The sequence below is a fragment of the Hyperoodon ampullatus genome (assembly GCF_949752795.1).
Source record: "Hyperoodon ampullatus genome assembly, chromosome: 3".
Classification (NCBI taxonomy): Eukaryota; Metazoa; Chordata; class Mammalia; order Artiodactyla; family Ziphiidae; genus Hyperoodon; species Hyperoodon ampullatus.
Window position 1 is genome coordinate 138795423 of NC_136916.1, and position 25077 is coordinate 138820499.

The 25077-nt window shown below is 36.8% G+C and overlaps 1 protein-coding gene across 1 annotated transcript in view; it reads left to right on the forward strand.

The window, feature by feature from the left end:
* LRRC9 (leucine rich repeat containing 9) overlaps nucleotides 1-25077 on the forward strand; it is a gene marked incomplete at both ends in the record, with an annotated part of 95737 nt that overhangs the window by 53088 nt on the left and 17572 nt on the right. The window contains 7 exons of the mRNA XM_079700504.1: nucleotides 903-1080; nucleotides 3169-3389; nucleotides 4321-4443; nucleotides 8730-8860; nucleotides 12563-12671; nucleotides 13315-13454; nucleotides 16530-16666. Of these exons, the coding sequence (XP_079556630.1) occupies nucleotides 903-1080; nucleotides 3169-3389; nucleotides 4321-4443; nucleotides 8730-8860; nucleotides 12563-12671; nucleotides 13315-13454; nucleotides 16530-16666 (1039 nt within the window). The remainder of the gene's footprint in view (nucleotides 1-902; nucleotides 1081-3168; nucleotides 3390-4320; nucleotides 4444-8729; nucleotides 8861-12562; nucleotides 12672-13314; nucleotides 13455-16529; nucleotides 16667-25077) is intronic.

The window sequence follows — 25077 nt, forward strand, 5'->3', positions numbered from 1 at the left end:
GTAAAAGAGAAGTCAAGTCATGAGTAGTTATGTCACAGGGGCTAGAACTCATCAGTGGTCACTACAGAACAGGAAATTTAGGATAAAGGTACACTACAAAACCAAAGGGTAGATTCTGATAATATATCAAAATAAGCAAGAAAACTTTAAAGCTCAGAGCCAGAGACCAAGCCAAAAGTTTGGGTGGCAAGGTAAAAGGGATCAAGAATCCTGGCAAGAGAATGGGGGAACTGGTCAGAATTCAGCCAAGGCTAAGGGAAAAGTTATGGAGCACTAGCAGCTTCTTGCTCAAGAAGCACCCTTTTACCTCTTGCCAAAGATAGAAACTGGGCTAAGAGAATCTGACCCTTGAAAATGGAAGATATTAGTGGCATTCTTTTTATTACAGAATATACATAGATATTTAGTTGTGATGCTGGCTCCGTGATAGTCTTAGCTGACCCCACAGGGAGTTGTGAAATTAGAATGGCCCTTTAAATCTGTCCCAAGTTGGGCTGAGATGGCCAGGCCTTTCTTTCCTTTCATCATTGGATGTGGGCCAACCTGGGAAGGAGCATGACCTTGGGCAAGGCAGCTCTCTGCTGCTGATGCTGTCCCTGAAGGGACTGACAGTAGAAGGCTTTCTGCCAACAGCACTTGCAGCAACTGGGACAAGTCCTTCACTGCTGGGAATCTGACTGGCACAGCTCAGTGTCTATAATACCATATAAGTCCCTCTCTGAGTTATAATCTTGTCAAATTTTACTTTTCTGTAAACTAAAAGCTTTGCAATATCTTTAGTTCCCAGAGGACTTTTTTATGTTACTTACCACATTTGAATTATTTCATTAGCCTTTTTATCTTATAACGTTGAAGTTATTAATGTCATCCAGAAGCAACATATAATGTGAATTATTCTACAGATAACTGCCTTAAATTTAGATGGGCAACATCTTTTTGAAATCACAAATTTAGAAAAATTGGAAAATTTGAAGTGGGCATCATTCAGCAACAATAATCTCACTAAAATGGAAGGCTTGGAATCTTGTGTTAACCTGGAAGAGCTCACATTAGATGGAAACTGCATCTCAAAGATAGAAGGTAAGGTATTAGAGAATTCTAAATTCTTAAAATATGAATGTCTAATTAACAAGAGCAAAAAGTGAATAACACTGAGGATAGAATTTCTGAAGAGGAAGGTCTCCAGAGAATGTCCAAGAAGGTTTGGAGTAGAGTATTCTAAACACCTCTTTAGTGGGATCTGTGACTGGCTGCTATATATAATGAGCCCAACTAGCTGCCTTCCCTCCCCTCTCTTAACCAGTGTTTACCACCTATTACCAAACTTAGCACATTACAAACTAGTCAGTATTCAAAATCCGTACCATTGAGTAAATAAATGAAAGAATGAGGTGTGCTTTTGAAAAAGATAAAGCAGCTCAGTTCATTTTTCAAAATATGGAATTAAGGTTACATTTGGAAATTTGAAGACTTTCAACAAAATGAACATTTTATTCACTAGAGGTTGAAAATCAGATGTACTATGTAACCTTTTACTGGGATCCACATACAAGTACAAATTAAGCAGCTTTATTAATGCCTGCCTAAGTGTACACACACACATATCATGCATACTTATCTAGGTATAATACATTTCTGGATGTGCATTTTGGTAACAAGGCTGTCCTTGTCAAGGAGAGAAGGTAGGAATTGAAAATCATGCCTGGGAAAGAGACTTAATTTATACTTTATTAGCTTTTGAATTGTTTTTAGCATGTGTGTACTACCTTTTTCATAAAATAGAAAATTTTACTTTAAAAAATTACATATGCAAAAGCAAGTATTAAAAACAGTATGTATAACATTTGTTATACTTCATTTTAATGGCTGTTAACAATAGTTTCTAAAAATTGCTTGATCATAAGAATCACTTAGGATACTTATTGAGTATATAGATCCACAGGCCTCTCCTCTGTAGATTTCAGCTAAGTAAACAGTGTGGGGGGGGTGTAGGTCAGGCATCTGTGTTTACAACTATCACTAGTCTCCATTCCCATACAATAGGGTGTTAATTTTGCTATGTATATAACAATTGAGAACCCTATTTCCTTTTTATTCCCCTCCATAAGCCCACTGAAGGGGAGACTCCTTCAACCTGCATTTTCCCTATACCCACTTTTCAAACATAGCTACCCCACTAAACTTTAACAGATATTTATCTTCTTTTTTCCAAACACAGATAGGCTTAATATGCATTTAAGGATTTTTGCTTTGATAGTACATCCTAACTTGCCCTAGATTGATTTGCTTTCAGCATTTCATAGTCCCATGATAAAGGCTGGTGTGAAAGGGGTACATGAATAAAATTTATTGAGGACTGATTATTTATTTGCCAAAAGCTATAACTGATACTTTTCAAATGCCATTCCATTTAATTCCATAACCGTTAGAAGCAGATTTCAGTATATCCATTTCATGGATGAAGAAAATTAGCCTCAGAGGTTACATAATTTTACATAATTTACCTATGGTCCCAAATCTAGTGTGAAACCAACATTTGAAACCAGCTCTGACTCCAGAGTTCTTATCTGTCAACTGTACCGTCCTACCTACAATTATAAAGTGTCTACAGCACGTAATGTACATAGGGGGTTAGATTGTGGTGAAAGGAAGCATTTTCTAAAGTTCTGTCTTAGAGTACTTTCAAGCATACAAAGGTAGAATTAGGTTCTTTTTAATACAAGTGATGGCACAGTAAGGAATACTTTCCAGAGTGTTGTATTCTAGTTCCTTACCCTTAATGTTTTACAATGGGGGTTGGTGATTATTTTGAGCTTTGTAAAGTAGAGCTTTATATTATTGTGATGGTGAAAACCTTAATTAATTACATAATTTAAAGGTTATTTGAAAGCTTAATTCAGTATTTCCTATACAATACCTTCCCTTAACACCTAAAAAAAATGAGTCTACTTGGAAATCCAAAATTGGAATTTAATATATTATCTAGGACTTAGTACACATTCTATTCTTCTTTAACAAAAGGAAAAACAATGATGGTTAATACTATAAAATCTGTAAAGCCATTTGAACTTAGAAAAAGAGAAACAGTAAAACAACCAGCCAGTTATTTTTTAAATTAACTTTTTCAGTGCTGTCTGAATCTTTTCTTGAATTTGCTTATTTTTCTAGGCATTTCCAAGCTGACTAAATTAACCCGCCTCAGCATAAATAATAATCTCCTCACTGGTTTGGAAAAGCATACTTTTGATAACGTGCTTCATCTTCATTCCCTTTCTCTTGAAAACAACAAAATCACTTCATTGAGTGGTTTACAAAAAGCTTTTACACTAATTGAATTATACATAGGCAATAACTATATTGCTCTCAATCAGGAGATCTACAATTTAAAGGTGACTATCTGGGGTACTAATGTTTTTGGTTTTCTAAATATTTTCTTATTTCTTTATACTATGAAAGTAATGCATGTTCACTGTACAGAATTTGGAAAATATAGAAAAATGTAAGGAAGAAAATAAAAATCAAGAAAAATGTATTTGATGGCCATTTCCTACCATTGGGACTTGCAGCGGCCTCTTTCCTTTTGCTGATACCGTATTGCTAGGGCTTTATCTCCTACCAAAAACTTATGTCCATTTCCCATCTTTCCTTACTTGCAGCCTTATCCTCGTTGTATTCCCCCAATACAACTACTTCTAGAGCTTCAGAGTCAACCTAATCAACAACAGCAACAAAACAAACCATTATACATTATAGATGCGGATTAGTTTTACTTCCTCTTGTCTTAACCTCTCCCATCCATATCTACTCAGGGCCCTTTCTTCACAACAAAGGTCTTATCTAATAAGGAAGCACATTTTCCCTTAAGATGAATTCTGCTACTCTCTTACAAGGCAGAAGCACTTCAGTTTTATCCCTCATCAGAAGACTGTGTTTTTCATTGTTTCATTTCACTGTTGTATCTGTATACACACATACTATTTAACAGATCGTTATTCCATAAACAAAGTATATGTTTTAAACTTTGCTAAATTTCTTTACAAGTCTTTATCATGGGTAATACATTTAGCACCAGCATCCAAAAAGGGATTCTGATCATATAATATAGACCACTGAAATACTGCACAAAACTAGACCTTAATAGTATGAAAGTATAACGCTTGCACTAAACAGCAGCATACTTAAAAACACTCAAATCACTATGAAATGATAGAGTAATTTAATATTAAAATTCAAGGATGATTAAACTCTTAAGGGGAAAAAAACTTGTTAGAGTGAGATATATATGTATATCACTTTAAATGTATGTATTTTTATTACCAGGGTTTATGCAACCTGGTCATTCTAGACATGTATGGAAACATTATTGTATGGAATCAAGAAAACTACCGGTTGTTTGTAATATTTCATCTTCCAGAACTGAAAGCTCTGGATGGAATCTCAATTGTAAGTTGTTTTATTGACTCATAGCATTTGGTCCAGGCTTCATATTAATATATCTATAGGTCATAATCATTTTGAATGTTGCTTTATCACTAGTATGTTACCCAAACTTATTATGCTTATTAAAATCTAGGTCTCCAAAGCACATTTTAGATCTGGGTTTTAAATGTTTCTCCTCTGGCCAGTTTTTAATTGTTTAAATTGAGGTAGTCGGAGAGGGAAGATGCTGCTTACATTTGCACCCACTGAATTCAGTGCCTAACAAATTTATGAGACAGGATAGGAGAAACTGCCCTGGACCCCTACCGTCCTCTTGGGCCTAAAAATAGCTTCCTGTTACCTGGAAAAATACAGTTGTTAAGATTTAAGAAAAACATATTTGAACCAAAAAATGGTATGTCAACATTACTAGTAAACTATACTAGTAAAAAATAACTTTTTATACTGTGTAAAAAATAACACAGAACATACGACTGAATATGAAAGCAATATTTGGAAACTTGGATTCTATAACTAGTAAGTTCATACAGGGCCCCTGATTTCCATGTAATAGGATAAGTGCACAACAAATGGGTGAAGAATAAAAAGGTTCCCTGTGTAACATTGCTTAGCCCTTGTCAGACAATAAAACTCATCAAATTTCTAGGAAATTGAGAGATAGTTCATGATTATTTGGGACTTTGAGGTGCTCTGAGATTACTAATTCTAACCCTGATTTTTTCAGGGCTCTCCTCAGAATGAAGAATAAAAACATTCTCCCCCAAACACAAACAATTCTCTAGAATCTTGTATACTGGGTTTTATTTAGGTGTTGGCTTTCATTGAGGGACATTTTAAAAACAGTCTCATGAAACTAGTACTATATGTGCTCCAATGGTGGTGTTGAGTATCCTTCCTATCTCTCTGTGCCCTCATTTGAAGGGCCACCTGAGAAAGTGCTTTTAGAAGTCAGTGTAGGAAAAACTTTTCCCTCTGAGGAAAAGTTATGCTCTCCTCACTGACAATGAGTATTTTTTAACTATTTTCCTTTTCACTTTGACTACCTAAAAGCTCAGGGCCACATTTATGGTTCAATGACAGAAACCCTGTAGGACTTATGGTCTATCTGTCCCTATCCCCAGTTTTGATCTATTCTAACTTACATCATTCTCAGTCTTGATCTTCACTATTTATTATTTGCATTTTACTATTTGATTATATGTTCCTCCTGTAAGCTGCCACAAATTCTTTGTGGAATGAGGTAGAATATAAATATATGAATTAATAATGGACATGAAGACTAGATTGAATAATTTAGACTTTAATTGAGAGGTAATGGGAAGGCATTGAAGATTTTTGAGTTGGGGAATAAAATATTGAAAACTATATATTAGGAAATTTAACAGCAGTGTTTAGAGTGATCGATGAAAAACCAATAGGAGGCTATTAGCGTGGTCTACATGTGAGGTAATGAGAAACTGAAATAAACCAAGGGGAAGTGCTTTTAAAAATGGAGAGCCAAAAGGTAGGAGAAATACTGGGAAGAATTGACAGAACTTGGCAACCAATTAAATTTGAAGGACAAGGAAATGGAAGAATAAAAGATGTCTACAAGACTTGAGTCTATTCCACTAAGAGATATCATAACAGAAGTATGATTACAGGAAGAAAAGCAGTTTCAGGAATAAGATGATTAGTGTTAGACACATGAAGAAAGCTGATGATTAAAACCAAAAGCATATAACATTGACTAAGGAAAGTGAGTAAAGAAAGTAAAGAAATCCAAGTGAGGCTTTAATACTTCCATTTAGGAAATGTAAAGAGGAAAAGAAGCCACCAAAAGTAGACACAGAGGGAAGCAGAAGAGCAATATAATCCTAGAGTGTTTGAGAGGTAAATGGACCTGGACTTTAGAAGTGACATAGTCCAAATCCTTTATTTTATGAATGAGCACAAAGAACTCCAGAGAATTTAAATGACATTCCAAGTGACATGACTTTTTAATGGTAAAGCATGGACAGCTGAGCCTCACTCTGTGCCCAAGGCTCCATGGATATATAATCATACTGGGAAGTAAGGGAGTGGTACTGGAAGTTCCAACCCTCTAATCATGGTTGATTCCCCTGGCAACCAGCCTCCATTCTTAAGGACTTTCCAAAAGTCATCTTGTTAAGATAAACTCAGGTGGTTGAAAGGAGCTTGTCATAAATAGCAACACAGTCCTTTCACCTTTATGGCTCTGGACCTATTTCAGGAACCGGAAACAAAAAACCAAATATTATAATAAAAGATGCCCCTACGGCTCTTATATAGGAAATTACGAGGGTTTGAGGAGCTATGTGCCAGGAACAGTAGACAAAGACCAAATATAAGTTTCTTATTATAAATCACAATATCACAGCTCATGCTCTGGCCTTTGAACACAGATCCTTTACAGCAAAATGATAAGAAAATTCAAAATATATTGGAATATTACTGTAATCCCATTCAGTAATTATCCAGTCCATAATCATATAGAAATGTCTCTCACAGTGAGGCCACTCAGATTTGCAGGTTTCCACTGGAGACTTTGTCAGGTTCCAAAAGCAGGAGTGGTCTCAAAACACATAGCTTAATCCTTTCTTCAGGCATCTGATATAATTGAACTGAGACAATATCATCTCTTGCTCTGAACCTCTTTTGAGGTAATATACTATTGGATTTCCTCATTACATAACCTATTTATTAATTCCTTTACCTGTAAGTGCCCTTTCCTGTTCTCTCCATTTACACCCATACTTTTCCACCTTTGGAAGGGATATTAGGTTCGGCTACTGTGCTGGTCTAGTCTAGCATATACCTCCCCTCAGTCCACCCCCCTTCAGATAGGACAAGGTTATATAGGTGCAAAACTAGTGGGCTATTTTTGCCACCAGGAAATACAGATACATTCACTGTTAACCCCAGTTTTGCTGGATGGGGTGAAGGTAAAACCTACCCCCATCAGGCCTTTAGGAATCCTGACAAAAGGCTTAAAAACATAGTTTCTCACTTAGGAATTATCCCTGTTTCCAGTATTTGTAGTTGTAGCTGTGGTCCTGTGGCCACTGCATCAGGTAGAAAAAAATTTGAGGTGATGTGAGGAAGAAGGAAAGAAAAAATATAATGGTTATACCAGCATCATCCTTTTTCGCAAGAATTGCATAGTCGTTTCAGCATCCTTGCCCCATCCCCCAGATGCACCAGAAAAACATAAGTCTATCGAGCGGGGACCCTCCTTTAGCCCCATTCATGTTCACACTGAGTATGAGCACTCTTAGGAAGGTATGTAAGCCAGCCCATCATGCTTTTATCTCCCCCCCCATTTTAGACAACCAATGTTTTAATTGCCCATTCTAGTTCTCTATCGAACTACTACTCTGAGGAGGATATCTTTCTGCCCACTGTTAGACATTATGGACTGTTAAGTGTGTTCCTTGGTCTGAAGAAATAAGTCAACTGTCCAGATTGGTGCAATATCTTCTGTTCCAGTTCTTTTATAGCATTATGTGCATTTGCATTTACACTGGGTAAGCAAATCCCAGTCCAGAGTCAGTATCTATTCCTGTCAAGACCCATTTGTAGTCCCCCAGGGCTACCAGCCTCAGTCTGACTTGCCAGCTATATTCAGGGCCTTCCCACAGGGAAATCTGCCACATAGCCATCTGCAGTCTCTGTCTCTTTTGCTGGCAGACAGAACAGTTCTTATTGGCATTTAGTGCCTCAGAGGGTGCAAGAGGAATATGTCTAGATTCAGCCCATCTCTGCACTGCTGTAGACCCCTAATGTCCACCTATTTTATAGACCCAGGTGGCCACCTTAAGTGAGCATATGGGCATATCTGCTTGTCGATTCCAATCACCTTCTAAAATGGGAAGAGAGTTCAGATGGGCATCAATGTGTCCTACTTTAATGTACACCTCAAATTTCCATAGGGCTGTGCCCCATATGGGCATCCTTTTAATAGGTCAGGTTTCCATTGCCCTTCTGCCTGACCATATGGCCAGGCCAGGAACAGTAGATGAAGATTTCTTATTATTATCTCAGTAACACACCAGAGGACTCACCACAGTGTCATTCCTCAGGTCCCAAGGTCCCTAGGTGGTCTGCCTTCTTCTCTGCACCTTTCAGTCTCCTATATTTATTTTATATATAATATCCAGGGGTTTAGCTGTACTTAGTAGGAAATAGGGAGAAATGAGGCTATTCCATTTTGACCTGGAACCAAAGAATTAATGTCATTTAGTCATCTGTAAGAGAGAACCTCACTTTCTAAATATCCTCATATACAGGAACCACCAGAGACTGAGTGTGCAAAAGATTTGTTTGGTGGCAGACTTACTTCTGACATGATTGCTGAACGACAAGGACATTCAAACTTCACCCAAATGCAAGAACTAAATTGGACTTCATCATCTATCAGGTACAATCATTTTATTCTATGCTATTTGATATTATAATATATAGTTATTATTATTTTTCTAAGGTTTATAATTTATACATCTTATCCAAATATAACCAGTAATTCCGAAAATCATCTACACTACTTCACAATCTCATACTAACTTTACCATCTTTGAATTGCATTAATAACTTTTATTATCACACACTATGATTAAAAATGTCATCAATCTCTTTCTAAGACCTTATATTTCCCTTTTCTTTTACAACCAAGCTTTTAAAATTAGAACATACTAGGTTTGCTCCTCACATTGTATCACTCTAATCCAATGCTCTCTGGCTACCACTGCCACCATTCCTCTGATGCTGTTCTCATGAATGTTATCATTGTCCTCCTGTTTAATAAATCCATTTCTTTTCTTTCTTTTTCTATTCTGCACTCTTCACAGGCAGACATCTTTAGCCATAGTTTTAATTTATGACGATGACCCCCTAATTTACCCCAAACCTAGGCTCCTAATTTGACTATTCGATTGCTCTCTAGATAGCATCTAGGAAACAACATTCACCTGTTGTCACCCAAGCCAAAAATCTAGAGTCCACTCTCTCTCTCCTTTGTCCTCCATTTTTAATTAATCACTACATTCTATAGAGTCTGTGTCTTAAGTATGTGTCATAGTTCCCCCCTTCTTTCCATAGTCATTGCCCTTGTCCTAGGTTGGGGAATTAACTAATTTAGAAACTATTGTTTTTTTTGTCTTATACAACCTTACCTGCAAATCCATCTATTATCCATACCACCTTCTAAGATGCAAGTTTTATCAGATCACTTCCCTTCTCAACATTGTTCAGTGTCTTTCCACTGTCTACAGAATAAAATTTTAAATCTCTTTGTACGACATAGAAGGCCCTCCCTTTTTTATTATAGTTTTTCTGAATCCCATTTCTTGAGGACACAGACAGTGACTTTCATATTTGTTGTAGCCTTTCCAAACATATTGTCTGCACTTAGGAAATAACTAATGAAAACATATCAAAAGAATAAATGACTTTTAATGTATAAAGTGTGTCATAATTATAACTTCAGGGTTGAGGATTTGTTTAAAGGTGTGGTAGGCTTTTGCACAGCCAAGGAAACCATCAACAAAATGAAAAGACAACCTACTGAATGTGAAAAAGTATTTGCAAATTAAATATATGACCAACAAGAGGTTAATATCCAAAATATATAAACAGACCATACAATTCAACATCAAAAACAAGACAAAACAAAAACCAACCTGATTAAAAATTGGCAGAAGAGATCTGAATTGACATTTTCCAAAGAAGACATACAGATAGCCAACAGGCACATGAAAAGATGCTCAACATCGTTTATCATCAGACAAATGCAAATTAAAACCACAATGAGGGCTTCCCTGGTGGTGCAGTGGTTGAGAGTCTGCCTGTCAATGCAGGGGGCATGGGTTCATGCCCCGGTCTGGGAAAATCCCACATGCCACGGAGCGGCTGGGCCCGTGAGCCACGGCTGCTGAGCCTGTGCGTCCGGAGCCTGTGCTCTGCAACGGGAGAGGCCACAACAGTGAGAGGCCTGCATACAGCAAAAAACAAACAAACAAACAAACAAACAAAACCCACAATGACATATCATCTCACACTTGTCAGAACGGCTATCATCAAAAAGACCACAAATAACAAATGTTGGCGAGGATGTGGAGAAAAAGGAACTCTCATATACTGTTGGTAGGAATGTAAATTGGTACAGCCACTATGAAAAACAGTATGGTTTCTCAAAAAAACTAAAAATAGAACTACCATGTGACCCAGCAATTCCACTCCTGGGAAAAAATGAAAACACTAATTCAAAAAAGATACATGCACCCCCAATGTTCATAGCAACATTATTTACAATTGCCAAGATATGGAAGAAACCTAAGTGACTATAAACAGATGAATAAAGAAGATGTGGTATATACATATAAAATGGAATAGTACTCAGCCACAAAAAAGCATGAAATTTTGTTTCTGCTATTTGCAACAACATGGATGGACGTGGAGGGTATCATGCTAAGTGAAATACATCAGACAGAGATAGACAAATACTGTATGATATTACTTATATGTAAAAAATAAACTATGAATATAACAAAAAAGACTCACAGATATAGAGAACAAACTAGTGGTTACCAGTGGGGAGAAGGAAGGGGGTGGGACAAGATAAGGGTAGGAGATTAAGAGGTACAAACTACTATGTATAAAATAAATAAGCTACAAGGATATACTGTACAACACAGGGAATATAGCCAATATTTTATAACAAATATAAATGGAATATAATCTTTAAAAATTGTGAATCAGTATGTTGTACACCTGAAACTTACATAATATTGTATATCAACTATACGTCAATTAAAAGAATATATAAATGAAATAAATTGGGATATATGAAAAAAAGAAGTGTTTAGAAGAAGGTGATTTAGCTTTATGCTATTCTCCCTCATAGCTCAAAGGAAGGTAAAACACTTTTAAAGCTGTGGACTAGGAATCAAGCATTCTGACCAATTAACAAAACATCCTTACAAGGTGGAATGCCATAAAAGTTTTCAGGAGATTCCACAGAAAACTCTGTTTTCAAAGAAATTACCTACTTTCTCCTTTTCTTTTCTATCCCAAACCCCTTCCTGGCATTTCAGAAATAACCTATTGCATATATATCCTCTGCAGTTTACAACCTGAAAATCTTATGGTTTACCGTATCAACTTCACTATGACTTCATGAACATGTATGGAATTATAAAGAAATTGGAAATGTTTATTTTTAACATTTCTTTTATGATAGTTCTATATTTATGTGATAATAGACATGGTTTTTTAAGTCAGTGAAATTGTATGTCATTTTCTTACACAGGTATCCGACAAAAATGTGTATTTATCTGATCATTTGGCCCATATATTTTATTTTTTTAAACTAACTTTACTTTTTATTTATTTTTTAAAATAAATTTATTTATTTATTTATTTTTGGCTGCTTTGGTTCTTCGTTGCTCTGCGTGGCTTTCTCTATTTGCAGCGAGCAGGGGCTACTCTTGGTTGCAGTGCGCGGGCTTCTCATTGCGGTGGCTTCTCTTGCTGCGGGGCAAGGGCTTTAGGTGCGTGGGCTTCAGTAGTTGTGGCATGCGGGCTCAGCAGGTGTGGCTCACGGGCTCAGTAGTTGTGGCTTGCGGGCTCTGGGCTCAGTAGTTGTGGTGTACAGGCTTAGTTGCTCCGTATCATGTGGGATTTTCCTGGACCAGGGCTCGAACCTGTGTCCCCAGCATTGGCAGGTGGATTCTCAACCACTGTGCCACCAGGGAAGCCCTGACGCATATATTTCATATTAAGGCAATTCTTTTCTATAGAATTTGTCAGATGAGATTTTTTTTTTTTTTGCGGTGTGCGGGCCTCTCACCATTGTGGCCTCTCCCACTGCGGAGCACAGGCTCCGGACGCACAGGCTCAGTGGCCATGGCTCACGGGCCCAGCCGCTCCGTGGCATGTGGGATCTTCCTGGACCGGGGTACGAACCTGTGTCCCCTGCATCGGCAGGCAGACTCCCAACCACTGCGCCACCAGGGAAGCCCCAGATGAGATTTTTTTAAAAATGCCTTTGGGGTTACACATGAGAGATTCACCAATATAATTTGCCTGTTAAAATTATAACTGCATTTACTCTGTCTAAATTCAGAACTGTGGATTTGATTCCAGTTGACCAATTTAGAAATGTGTGTAATGTGAATCTACAGAACAATAATCTTACCTCATTCAGTGGATTAATCTATCTGCCTAACGTGAAGGTGAGTCACTCACAAATTTTCTTTTTTCTTTCAAGGTTTTCAGTGCAAGTTGTAATCTTCTTTACTTTGGGCTAAAATGTATATTCATGTCATTAAAGAAGAGAAATTAATTTTCTGAAAGTATTTTTTCACCAAGAAAAAAAAGCATTACTTCCCAGAGTTATTTCGGTTGATCTCAATTTTATGTGATTGTCTTATAAGCAGTGAATCTTCCTCTCTAGTAGGAGATGGGATGGAAGGCTGCCTCTGTAGTGAGTGAAGTTGGAGGACACTGTGGTTCTCAAAGCAGCCTCATTGCCTCCTGTCCTATAGCTTTGAGCCATCTACTAATGCCTTTTAAACTTAGGGAAATAATGGTCTCTCCACCTAGAGTTATTTCATCTAAATAAGGCTTGGAGAAGTCAGGAGTACAGATTGAGAAAGTTGAGCAGCTTTCTAGGGTCTCCATTATTTTGTTTGAAATGGTGTATTTTTCAGCATGTCAGATAATAAAAAACACATTCAAAGCCAAATCCAGACAATTTGGGACATAAAAATTTGTCATTTTTAACACTAATATATTAAATTATGTTGTATAGTCAAAGATATATTTACAGCATCATTCATATGTTAATATCTGATTAATAATGGATTCCTTCTGTAGGTCTTATGCCTCAACCATAATCATATTGAATCAATCATGCCCCAACTAAAGCCTCAGACTCACTTGACCAAGAGACAACTACTCTACCAGAAAGTGCCTTCAAGTGGCTATGGGCAGCAAGGAACTTCAAAAATAAACAGGTATTATTCTTTTTTTTTACAACTATAAATAATTTTGGTTGGGAATTTAAAAAGCAGTTAGTCACATTAATGACAGCAGTACATACATTTAGCTTATTTTAATACTTAATTTAATAGCTACATGCCAAAAATAAACTTTACAAATAAAAAGATACCAAAATACTCCTTTGTTATTGTTTTTTCCCAGCTGTCTCCATTTCATACTTATATTGTATGATAAATAAATTTCATTTTATTGCTGAGTAGTATTCCATTATATGACAAGTTGTTTATCTATTTATCATTGATGAACATTTGGGTTATTTCTAGTTTGAAGCTATTTTGATTAAAGATGCTATGAAAATTTATACACATCCTTTATATTGGAGACTACTCAGATTTGTTTTTTAACAGCTTTACTGAAGTACAGCTTACTTACCATATTCACTCATTTTAAGTGTATAATTTTTACTAAATTTATAGAGTTGTGCAACTACTACCTACTGCAGTACAGTTTTAGAACATTTCCATCACACAAGAGAGATGCCTTGTGTCTATTTGGAGTCAATTCCCTTTTGCACCTCTAGGTCCAAGAAACCACTAATCTACTTTCTATAGAGTTATGTTTTCTAGACATTTTATATAAATGGAACCATATAATATGTGGTCTTTTGCATTTGACTTCTTACACTTAGAATAATGTTTTTGAGATTCATCCATGTTATAGCATCTATTAGTAGTTCATTCTTTTTTTATTGCTGAATATGTTGGGCATTCCATTGTCTGGATATATGCCACATCATGTTTATCTATTCACCAGTTGATAGACATTTGGATTGTTCTCACTTTGGGGTTGGTATGAATAATGATGCTATAAAGATTTGTGTATAAGTATTTGTATGTGCTCATGTTCACATTTCTCTTGAGTAGACAAATAAGAGTGAAATTCCTGAGTCGTATGGTAATTTAATGTTTAACTTTTTAAGAAACTGCCACACTGTTTTCCAAAGTGGTTGCACCACTTTACATTACCAAAAATTTTTGAAGGTTCTAATTTCCCCACATCCACACCAACACTTGTTGTCTGTGTTTTTGATTACAGCCATTCTAGTGGAGTTAAAGAAGTATCTTGGGCTTCCCTGGTGGCACAGTGGTTGAGAGTCCGCCTGCCGATGCAGGGGACGCGGGTTCGTGCCACCGTCCGGGAGGACCCCACGTGCCGCGGAGCGGCTGGGCCCGTGGGCCATGGCCGCTGAGCTTGCGCGTCCGGAGCCTGTGCTCTGCGGCAGGAGGGGCCACATCAGTGAGACGTCTGCGTACCGTAAAAAAAAAAAAAAAAAAAAAAAAAAAGTATTTTTTTGTGGTTTTAATTTGCTGGCTTTTTGCTTTCACTGATGTGGCCTCTCCCGTTGCGGAGCACAGGCTTCGGACGCGCAGGCTCAGTAGCCATGGCTCACGGAACCCAGCCGCTCCGTGGCACGTGGGAGCTTCGTGGGCCGGGAGATGAACCCGTGTGCTCTGTATTGGCAGGTGAACTCTCAACCACTGCGCCACCAGGGAAGCCCTGTGGTTTTAGCTTGCATTTCCCTCATGACTAATGTTGAGCAGTTTTTCATATGCTTATTAGCCGTTATTATATCTTATTTGTGACTGTTTAAATCTTTTGCTTATTTTTCAATTATGTTGTTTGGATTTTTATTATTGAGTTCTTTAAATATTCTGGATACAAGCCCTTTATCAAATAAATGATTTACAAGTATTTTCTCTCAATGTGTGGCTTGTCTTTTAATTTTCTTAAACGATGTCTTTTAAAAAAATTTTAATTTTGATACAAGTCCAATTTATTAACTTTTTCTCTTACAGATTATGATTTTGTTGTTGTACCTAAGAACTCTTTGCCTAACCTAAGTTCACAAAGATTTTCTCACATGTTTTCTTCAAAAAAAAACTTTTTTCCTCTTACATTTAGGACTATGATCCATTTTGAGTTTATTTTTGTACATGTGAGGTAAAATGTGAGGGCTAAATTCATCTTTTTGCACGTGTATATTCATTTGTTCCAGCACCATTTGTTTAATATACTATCCTTTCCCCCACTGAGTTTCCTTGGTACCTTTGTTGAAAATCAATTGACCACAAATATAAAAGTTTGTTTCTGGACTCTTAATTCTATTCCATTGATCTAGGTGTCTGTCCTTTTGCCAGTTCCAGACTGGTTTGATTACTGCAGCTTTATAAGTTTTGAAATCAGGACATGTAAGCCCTCCAACTTTGTTCCTTTTAAAGATTGTTTTGGATATTCTGGGTTATTTGCATTTCCTTATAACTGTTACGATGAGACGGTTATTTTCTGGAGAAAGAACGAAAACCTGCTGGAATTTTGATAGAGATTGCATTGAAACTACTGATCAATTTTGGAACAACTACCATCTTAGTAGTAATAGTGAGTCTTCTAATCTGTGAACACGGAATATTTCTCCATTTATTTAGATATTTAATTTATCTCAGCAATATTTTGTAGTCTTCTGTGTAGACATTTTGTACTCCTTTTGTTAATTTTTTGTGAAGTATTTTATCCTTTTTTATACTATTGTGAATAGAAGTCTTAATTTCATTCTCAGTTTATTGAAGATGTATAGAAATTCAGTTAATTTCTGTATATTAATCTTTTACCCTGTAATCTTGCTGAACTCATTTATTGGTGCAATAATAGTTTTTTGGTGGATTCCTAAGGATTTTCTAAATATAAGATCCTGTCATCTGAGAGTAAAGACAGTTTTACTAATTCCTTTCCAATCTGAATACATTTGTATTTTTCTTTTCCTTGCCTGATTGCACTGGCTCTTGCTTTTTTATTTCAAGTAACTCTTTCTGTATTTCTTTGTTCTTTAGCATATAAAACTGTTTTTAAAGAAGAAAACGTGATTATATAAATTATGAAGACAGAATATTATAGTTTGATTTATTAGTAAATACATTCTTTTTCTTTTTAAACTTCAATTTATAGTAAGTACATACTAAACTGTCTTTTCATGTTTATACAAACAGCTGGTTTGAAATTAAGTTTATGGGCTCAAACTTACATGTGTGTTTCAGAGATACAATGAGCAGTGAAAATTTGCCTCCAATAATGCACAGTTTAGAAGTTCTTCATTTGGGCTACAATGGAATTTGTAATCTGATTCAGCTACAACTTAACAGACTAAGAAAGTTAAAATTCCTCTTTCTTCAGGGTGAGTAGCAACCTGTTCATGTGTAAGTCTTTATTATTAAAAACTGATTTGATTATCATCCTGTTTTGAAAGCAAATATAAGCGTCAACATTAAAACAGATTCATTGACAAAAATATTTTAGTAATCACTAATGGGTTTATCTTGGGTTATTTATATAAATAATGTAAATGTGATATTCTAGAGCTATAGAATATTGCATTCTAGCTCTGACACCAAAACACATGGCATTTTCTATGCAGCATGAATGACATAATGGGGCTAGAGTGGTGTCAGTGGAAAGGGTGAGTCCAAAATGCAGTTTAAAAGAAGTAAATATTAGTACTTAATGACTAGATATACAAGGAAAGAAAAATAGTTCAAGATGTTTGCATGCTTTCTTAAGAGATTGGGCAAAATGAGGTACTAAAGCTAGGGAAAGATTAGTTAGTGTTGTGACAAATTTGAGACATTAAAATGGAAACTTTTTCAAGTTGTAGTACTGCACCACAGGTCAGAACTGGAGATGTATATTTTAGAATTATCCCAGTGGAGGTAACAGGTAAAGTCATAGCATATGTGCTTACTTAGGAAATAAGTATAGAGAAAGAATGAAAAGCCAAAAAGAGATGTGGAGACAAACCCACTACCTCTCAGCAATTCCCTTCCACATCCCACACCCAGTATTAAGAAGGGTGGAATAACCACCAGTAAAGGAGACATTCACAAAATTTTGAAAGAAAACCAAGAAATACAAACTCTAAATGTCAGGAGAAATGAGGGTGATTGACCTAAAGTCAAATGACAAAAAGAATGAGGCCTATGAAAAAAATACTGGATGTACACAATTGGATTCAACAAAAAAGGAGACCACTAGTAACCTTCAGAGTATCAGATTTGGAAGTGTGGGAAGAGCAAAAACCAAAGTGAAAGCAATATAGAGGGAAGTGGTTGGATAGGCAGTAAAGACAACAAACAGAGGTTGCATGCTCAAGGAACTTGTCCCTGAAAAGAAGGTAAGAGATCAGATGGTAGCTAGTGAAATTAAAAGCATATTTTAAAGGTTTGTAAAGAGGTGAGTTAGGTTAAAGATACTGAAAAGGAGGAGATAATTCTAAGGTCAGTCTAAAGAGGGAAGAGGGCAAAAGTTGTAGAGGAGTACACAAATGTAGGCAGTGATAAGATGAGGCCATGCCATGGTCTACCGTAGAGTTAATGAAATTACATTTCACATGTTGTGTTAAGTTTGCAAGATGGTGGGAAAGGTACAGTCTTTAGGGAAAGGGAAGGGTGGGGCTGTAGGGAAGCAAGTTAGAATCTTAAGGGTTAAGAGTCAAATTTATCTAAAATGTAACTATCTAGTTAAATAAGTGGGAGTTGGGAGACCATCAAGATGGTGGAGGAGTAGGACGTGGAGATCACCTTCCTCCTCACAAATACATCAAAAATACATCTGCATGTGGAACACTCCTACAGAACACCTACTGAACGTTGGCAGAAGACCTCAGACTTCCCAAGGGCAAGAAATCCCTACGTACCTGGGTGGAACAACAAAAAAAAGTAAAAACAGAGACAAAAGAATAGGGATGGGACTTCCACCTCTGGGAGGGAGCTGTGAAGGAGGAAAAGTTTCTACACAATAGGAAGCCCCTTCACTGGTGGAGACGGTAAATTGTAGACTTCAGGTTTGCTGTCTGAGACTGACTTGTTTCTGATTTTTATGTTTATCTTAGTATAGTTTTTAGCGCTTGTTATCATTGGTGGATTTGTTTATTGGTTTGGTTGCTCTCTTCTTTTTTTAATTACGTTTTAATTTTTTTATTTTAATAATTAAAAAATTTTTTTAAATTTTAATTTAATTTAATTTATTTATTTTTTCTTTCTTTTTTTCTCCCTTTTCTTCTGAGCCATGTGGCTGACAGGGTCTTGATGCTCTGGCCTGATAGCAGACCTGAGTGTCTGGGGTGGGAGAGCCAAGTTAAGGACACTGGACCACCAGAGACCTCCCAGCCCCAAGTAATAACAATTGGCAAGAGCTCTCCCAGAGATCTCTGTCTCAACACTAAGACCCAGCTCCACTCAACGGCTAGCAAGCTCCAGTGCTGGACACCCCATGCCAAACAACTAGCAAAACAGGAACACAATCCCACGGATTAGCAGAGAGGCTACCTAAAATCATACTAAATGCACAGACACCCCCAAAACACACCACCGGAAGCAGCCCTGCTCACCAGAAAGACAACAGCCAGCCCAACCCACCAGAACACAGGCACCAGTGCCCTCCACCAGGAAGCCTACACAAGCCATTGAACCAACCTTACTCACAGGGGGCAGACACCAAAAACAACAGGAATTACGAACCTGCATGCTGTGAAAAAGAGACCCCAAACACAGTAAGTTAAGCTAAATGGGAAGACAGAAATATGCAGCAGATGAAGGAGTATGGTAAAAACCCACCAGACCAAACAAATGAAGGGGAAATAGGCAGCTACGTAAAACAGAACTCAGAGAAATGACAGTAAAGATGTTCCAAAATCTTAGAAACAGAATGGAGAAAATACAAGAAACGTTTAACAAGGACCTAGAAGAATTAAAGAGCAAACAAGCAATGATGAAGAACACAAGAAATGAAATTTAATATTCTCTAGAAGGGATCAATAGCAGAATAACTGAGGCAGAAGAACGGATAAGTGACCTGGAAGATAAAATAGTGGAAAAAACTACCAAAGAGCAGAATAAACAAAAAAGAATGAGAAGAATTGAGGACAGCCTCAGAGACCTCAGGGACAACATTAAACACACCAACATTCGAATTATAGGGGTCCCAGAAGAAGAAGAGAAAAAAGGATCTGAGAAAATATTTGAAGAGATTATAGTTGAAAACTTCCCTAACATGGGAAAGGAAATAGTCAATCAAGTCCAGGAAGTGCAGAGAGTCCCATACAGGATAAATCCAAGGGGAAACACACCAAGACACATATTAATCAAACTATCAAAAATTAAATACAAAGAAAAAATATTAAAAGCAGCAAGGGAAAAACAACAAATAACATACAAGGGAATCCCCATAAGGTTAACAGCTGATCTTTCAGCAGAAACTATGCAAGCCAGAAGGGACATGTTTAAAGTGATGAAAGGGAAAACCCTACAACCAAGATTACTCTACCCAGCAAGGATCTCATTCAGATTCAATGGAGAAATTAAAACCTTTACAGACAAGCAAAAGTGAAGAGAATTCAACACTACCAAACCAGCTTTACAACAAATGCCTAAGGAACTTCTATAGACAGGAGACACAAGAGAAGGAAAAGACCTACAATAACAAACCCAAAACAATTAAGCAAATGGTAATAGGAACATACATATTGATAATTATCTTAAATGTAAATGAATTGAATGCTCCAACCAAAAGACATAGACTGGCTGAATGGATACAAAAACAAGACCCATATATATGCTGTCTACAAGAGACCCACTTCAGACCTAGAGACACATACAGACTGAAAGTGAGGTGATGGAAAAAGATATTCCATGCAAATGGAAATCAAAAGAAAGCTGGAGTAGCAATTCTCATATCAGATAAAATAGACTTTAAAATAAAGACTATTACAAGAGACAAGGACACTACATAATGAGCTAAGGATCAATCCAAGAAGAAGATATAACAATTGTAAATATTTATGCACCCAACATAGGAGCACCTCAATACATAAGGCAAATGCTAACAGCCATAAAAGGGGAAATCGACAGTAACAAAATCATAGTAGGGGACTTTAACACCCCACTTTCACCAATGGACAGATCATCCAAAATGAAAATAAATAAGGAAACACAAGCTTTAAATGATACATTAAACAAGATGGACTTAATTGATATTTATAGGACATTCCATCCAAAAATGACTGAATACACTTTCTTCTCAAGTGCTCATGGAACATTCTCCAGGATAGATCATATCTTGGGCCACAAATCAAGCCTTGGTAAATTTAAGAAAATTGAAATCGTATCAAGTATCTTTTCCAACCACAATGCTATGAGACTAGATATCAATTACAGGAAAGAAAATGTAAAAAATACAAACACATGGAGGCTAACAATATGCTACCAAATAACGAAGAGATCACTGAAGAAATCAAAGAGGAAATCAAAAAATACCTAGAAACAAATGGCAATGAAAACACAACAACCCAAAATCTATGGGATGCATCAAAAGCAGGTCTAAGAGGGAAGTTTATAGCAATACAATCCTACATCAAGAAACAAGAAAAAGCTCAAATAAACAACCTAACCTTACACCTAAAGCAATTAGAGGAAGAAGAACAGAAAAGCCCCAAAGTTAGCAGAAGGAAAGAAAGCATAAAGATAAGGTCAGAAATGAATGAAAAAGAAGTGAAGGACACAATAGCAAAGAACAATAAAACTAAAAGCTGGTTCTTTGAGAAGATAAACTGAATTGATCAACCATTAGCCAGACTTTTCAAGAAAAAAAGGGAGAGGACTCAAATCAACAGAATTAGAAATGAAAAAGGAGAAGTAACAACTGACACTACAGAAATACAAAGAATCATGAGGGATTACTACATGCAACTGTATGCCAAAAAAATGGACAACCTGGAAGAAAGGGACAAATTCTTAGAAACGCACAACCTTCCGAGACTGAACCAGGAAGAAATAGAAAATATAAGCAGACCAACCACAAGCACTGAAATTGAAAGTGTGATTAAAAATCTTCCAACAAACAAAAGCCCAGGACCAGATGGCTTCACAGGCGAATTCTATCAAACTTTTGGAGAAAAGCTAACACCTATCCTTCTCAAACTCTTCCAAAATATAGCAGAGGGAGGAACACTCCCGAACGCATTCTACAAGGCCACCATCACCCTGATGCCAAAACCAAAGATGTCACAAAAAAGAAAACTAAAGACCAATGTTACTCATGAACATAGATGCAAAAATCCTCAACAAAATACTAGCAAACAGAATCCAACAGCACATTAAAAGGATCATACACCATGATCAAGTGGGGGTGTATCCCAGGGATGCAAGGATTCTTCAATATATGCAAATCAATCAATGTGATACCCCATATTAACAAACTGAAGGATAAAAACCATATGATCATCTCCATAGCTGTAGAAAAAGCTTTCAACAAAATTCAACACGCATTTATGATAAAAAACTCTCCAGAAAGTAGGCATAGAGGGAACTTACCTCAACATAATAAAGGCCATATATGATAAACCCACAACCAACATCATTATCAATGGTGAAAAACTGAAACCATTTCCTCTAAAATCAGGAACAAGACAAGGATCCCACTCTCACCACTATTATTCAACATAGCTTTGGAAGTTTTAGCCACAGCAATTAGAGAAGAAAAAGAAATAAAAGGAATCCAAATCAGAAAAGAAGAAGTAAAGCTGGCACTGTTTGCAGATGACATGATACTTTACATAGAGAATCCTAAAGATGCTACCAGAAAACTAGTAAAGCTAATCAGTGAATCTGGTTAAGTAGCAGCATACAAAATTAATGCACAGAAATCTCTTGCATTCCTATACACTAATGTTGAAAAATCTGAAAGAGAAATTAAGGAAACACTCCCATTTACCATTGCAACAAAAAGAATAAAATGCCTAGGAATAAACCTACCTAAGGAGACAAAAGACCTGTATGCAGAAAAGTATAAGACACTGATGAAAGATATTAAAGATGATACCAACAGATGGAGAGATATACCATGTTTTGGATTGGAAGAATCAACATTGTGAAAATGACTATACTACCCAAAGCTATTTACAGATTCATTGCAATCCCTATCAAACTACCAAGGGCATTTTTCATAGTACTAGAACAAAAAATTTCACAATTTGTGTGGAAAGACCCCAAATAACCAAAGCAATCTTGAAAAAGAAAAATGGATCTGGAGGAATCAGGCTCCTTGACTTCAGCCTATACTACAAAGCTACAGTAATCAAGACAGTATGGTACTGGCACAAAAACAGAAATATAGATCAATGGAACAGGATAGAAAGCCCAGAGATAAACCCATGCACATATGGTCACCTTATCTTTGATAAAGGAGGCAAGAATATACAATGCAGAAAAGACAGCCTGTTCAATAAGTGGTGCTGGGAAAACTGGACAGCTATAAGTAAAAGAATGAAATTAGAACACTTCCTAACACCATACACAAAAATAAAATCAAAATGGATTAGAGACCTAAATGTAAGGCTAGACACTATAAAACTCTTAGAGGAAATCATAGGAAGAACACTCTGACATAAACCACAGCAAGATCCTTTTTGACCCACCCTTTTTGTTTTGAAATAAAAACAAAAATAAACAAATGGGACCTAATGAAACTTAAAAACTTTTGCACAGCAAAGGAAACCATAAACAAGACGAAAAGACAACCCTCAGAATGGGAGAAAATATCTGCAAATGAATCAAGGGACAAAGGATTAATCTCCAAAATATATAAACAGCTCATGCAGCTCAATATCAAAAGAACAAACAACCCAATCCAAAAATGGGCAGAAGATCTAAATAGACGTTTCTCCAAAGAAGATATACAGATTGCCAACAAACACATGAAAGGATGCTCACCATCACTAATCATTAGAGAAATACAAATCAAAAGTACAATGAGGGGCTCCCCTGGTGGTGCAGTGGTTGCGAGTCCGCCTGCTGATGCAGGGGGCACGGGTTCGTGCCCCGGTGTGGGAGGATCCCACATGCCACGGAGAGGCTGGGCCCGTGAGCCATGGCCGCTGAGCCTGCGTGTCCGGAGCCTGTGCTCCACAACGGGAGAGGCCACAGAGATGAGAGGCCTGCGTACCGCAAACAAAAAAAAAAAAAACCCAAAAAACTACAATGAGGTATCACCTCACACCGTTCAGAATGGCCATCATCAAAAAATCTACAAACAATAAATGCTGGAGAGCGTGTGGAGAAAAGGGAACACTTTTGCACTGTTCGTGGGAATGTAAATTGATACAGCCACTATGGAGAACAGTATGGAGGTTCCTTAAAAAACTAAAAATAGAGCTACCATATGACCCAGCAATCCCACTACTAGGCATATACCCTGAGAAAACCATAATTCAAAAAGAGACATGTACCAAAATGTTCATTGCAGCTCTATTCACAATAGCCCGGAGCTGGAAACAACCTAAGTGTCCATCATCGGATGAATGGATAAAGAAGATGTGGCACATATATACAATGGAATATTACTCAGCCATAAAAAGAAACGAAACTGAGCTATTTGTAATGAGGTGGATAGACCTAGAGTCTGTCATACAGAGTGAAGTAAGTCAGAAAGAGAAAGACAAATACCGTATGCTAACACATATATATGGAATTAAAAAAAAAATGTCATGAAGAACCTAGGGGTAAAACGGGAATAAAGACACAGACCTACTTGAGAATGGACTTGAGGATATGGGGAGGGGGAAGGGTAAGCTGTGACAAAGCGAAAGAGAGGCATGGCCATATATACACTACCAAACGTAAGGTAGATAGATAGTGGAGGTTCCTTAAAAAACTAAAAATAGAGCTACCATATGACCCAGCAATCCCACTATGGGCATATACCCTAGAAAACCATAATTCAGAAAGAGTCATGTACCAGAATGTTCATTGCAACACATTTACAATAGCCAGAACATGGAAGTAACCTAAGTATCCATCAACAGATGAATGGATAAAGAAGATGTGGCACATATATACAATGGACTATTACTCAGCCATAAAAGGAAACAAAATTGGGCTATTTGTAGTGAGGTGGGTTGACCTAGACTCTGTCATACAGAGTGTAGTAAGTCAGAAAGAGAAAAGCTAATACCATATGCTAACACATAAATATGGAATCTAAAAAAAAAAGAAAAAATGGTTCTGATGAACATAGGGGCAGGACAGGAATAGAGATGTAGATGATGCAGATGTAGAGAATGGACTTGAGGACGTGGGGAGGGGGAAGGGTAAGCTGGGACCAAGTTAGAGAGTAGCACTGACATATATACACTACCAAATGTAAAATAGCTAGCTAGTGGGAAGCAGCTGCATCACACAGGGTGATCAGCTTGGTGCTTTGTGACCACTTAGAGGGGTGGGATAAGGAGGGTGGGAGGGAGTTGCAAGAGGGAGGGGATATGGGGATATATGTATACATATATCTGATTCACTTTGTTATACAGCTGCAACTAACACAATATTGTAAAGCAATTATACTCCAATAAAGATATTAAAGAAAAATGAACTGTTAAGAAGGAAATAAATAATATCTCATAAGTAAAATTTTTAAAGATTTAAAAGTAAATAAATAAGTGGGAGTTTTCTAACAATGGCAAATTCTGCTAGTTAAATATAAGATCCCTGAAATCACATTTAGCACTCTTGTTTTGGAGTTTTCTCTCTTAAATATGTTTAG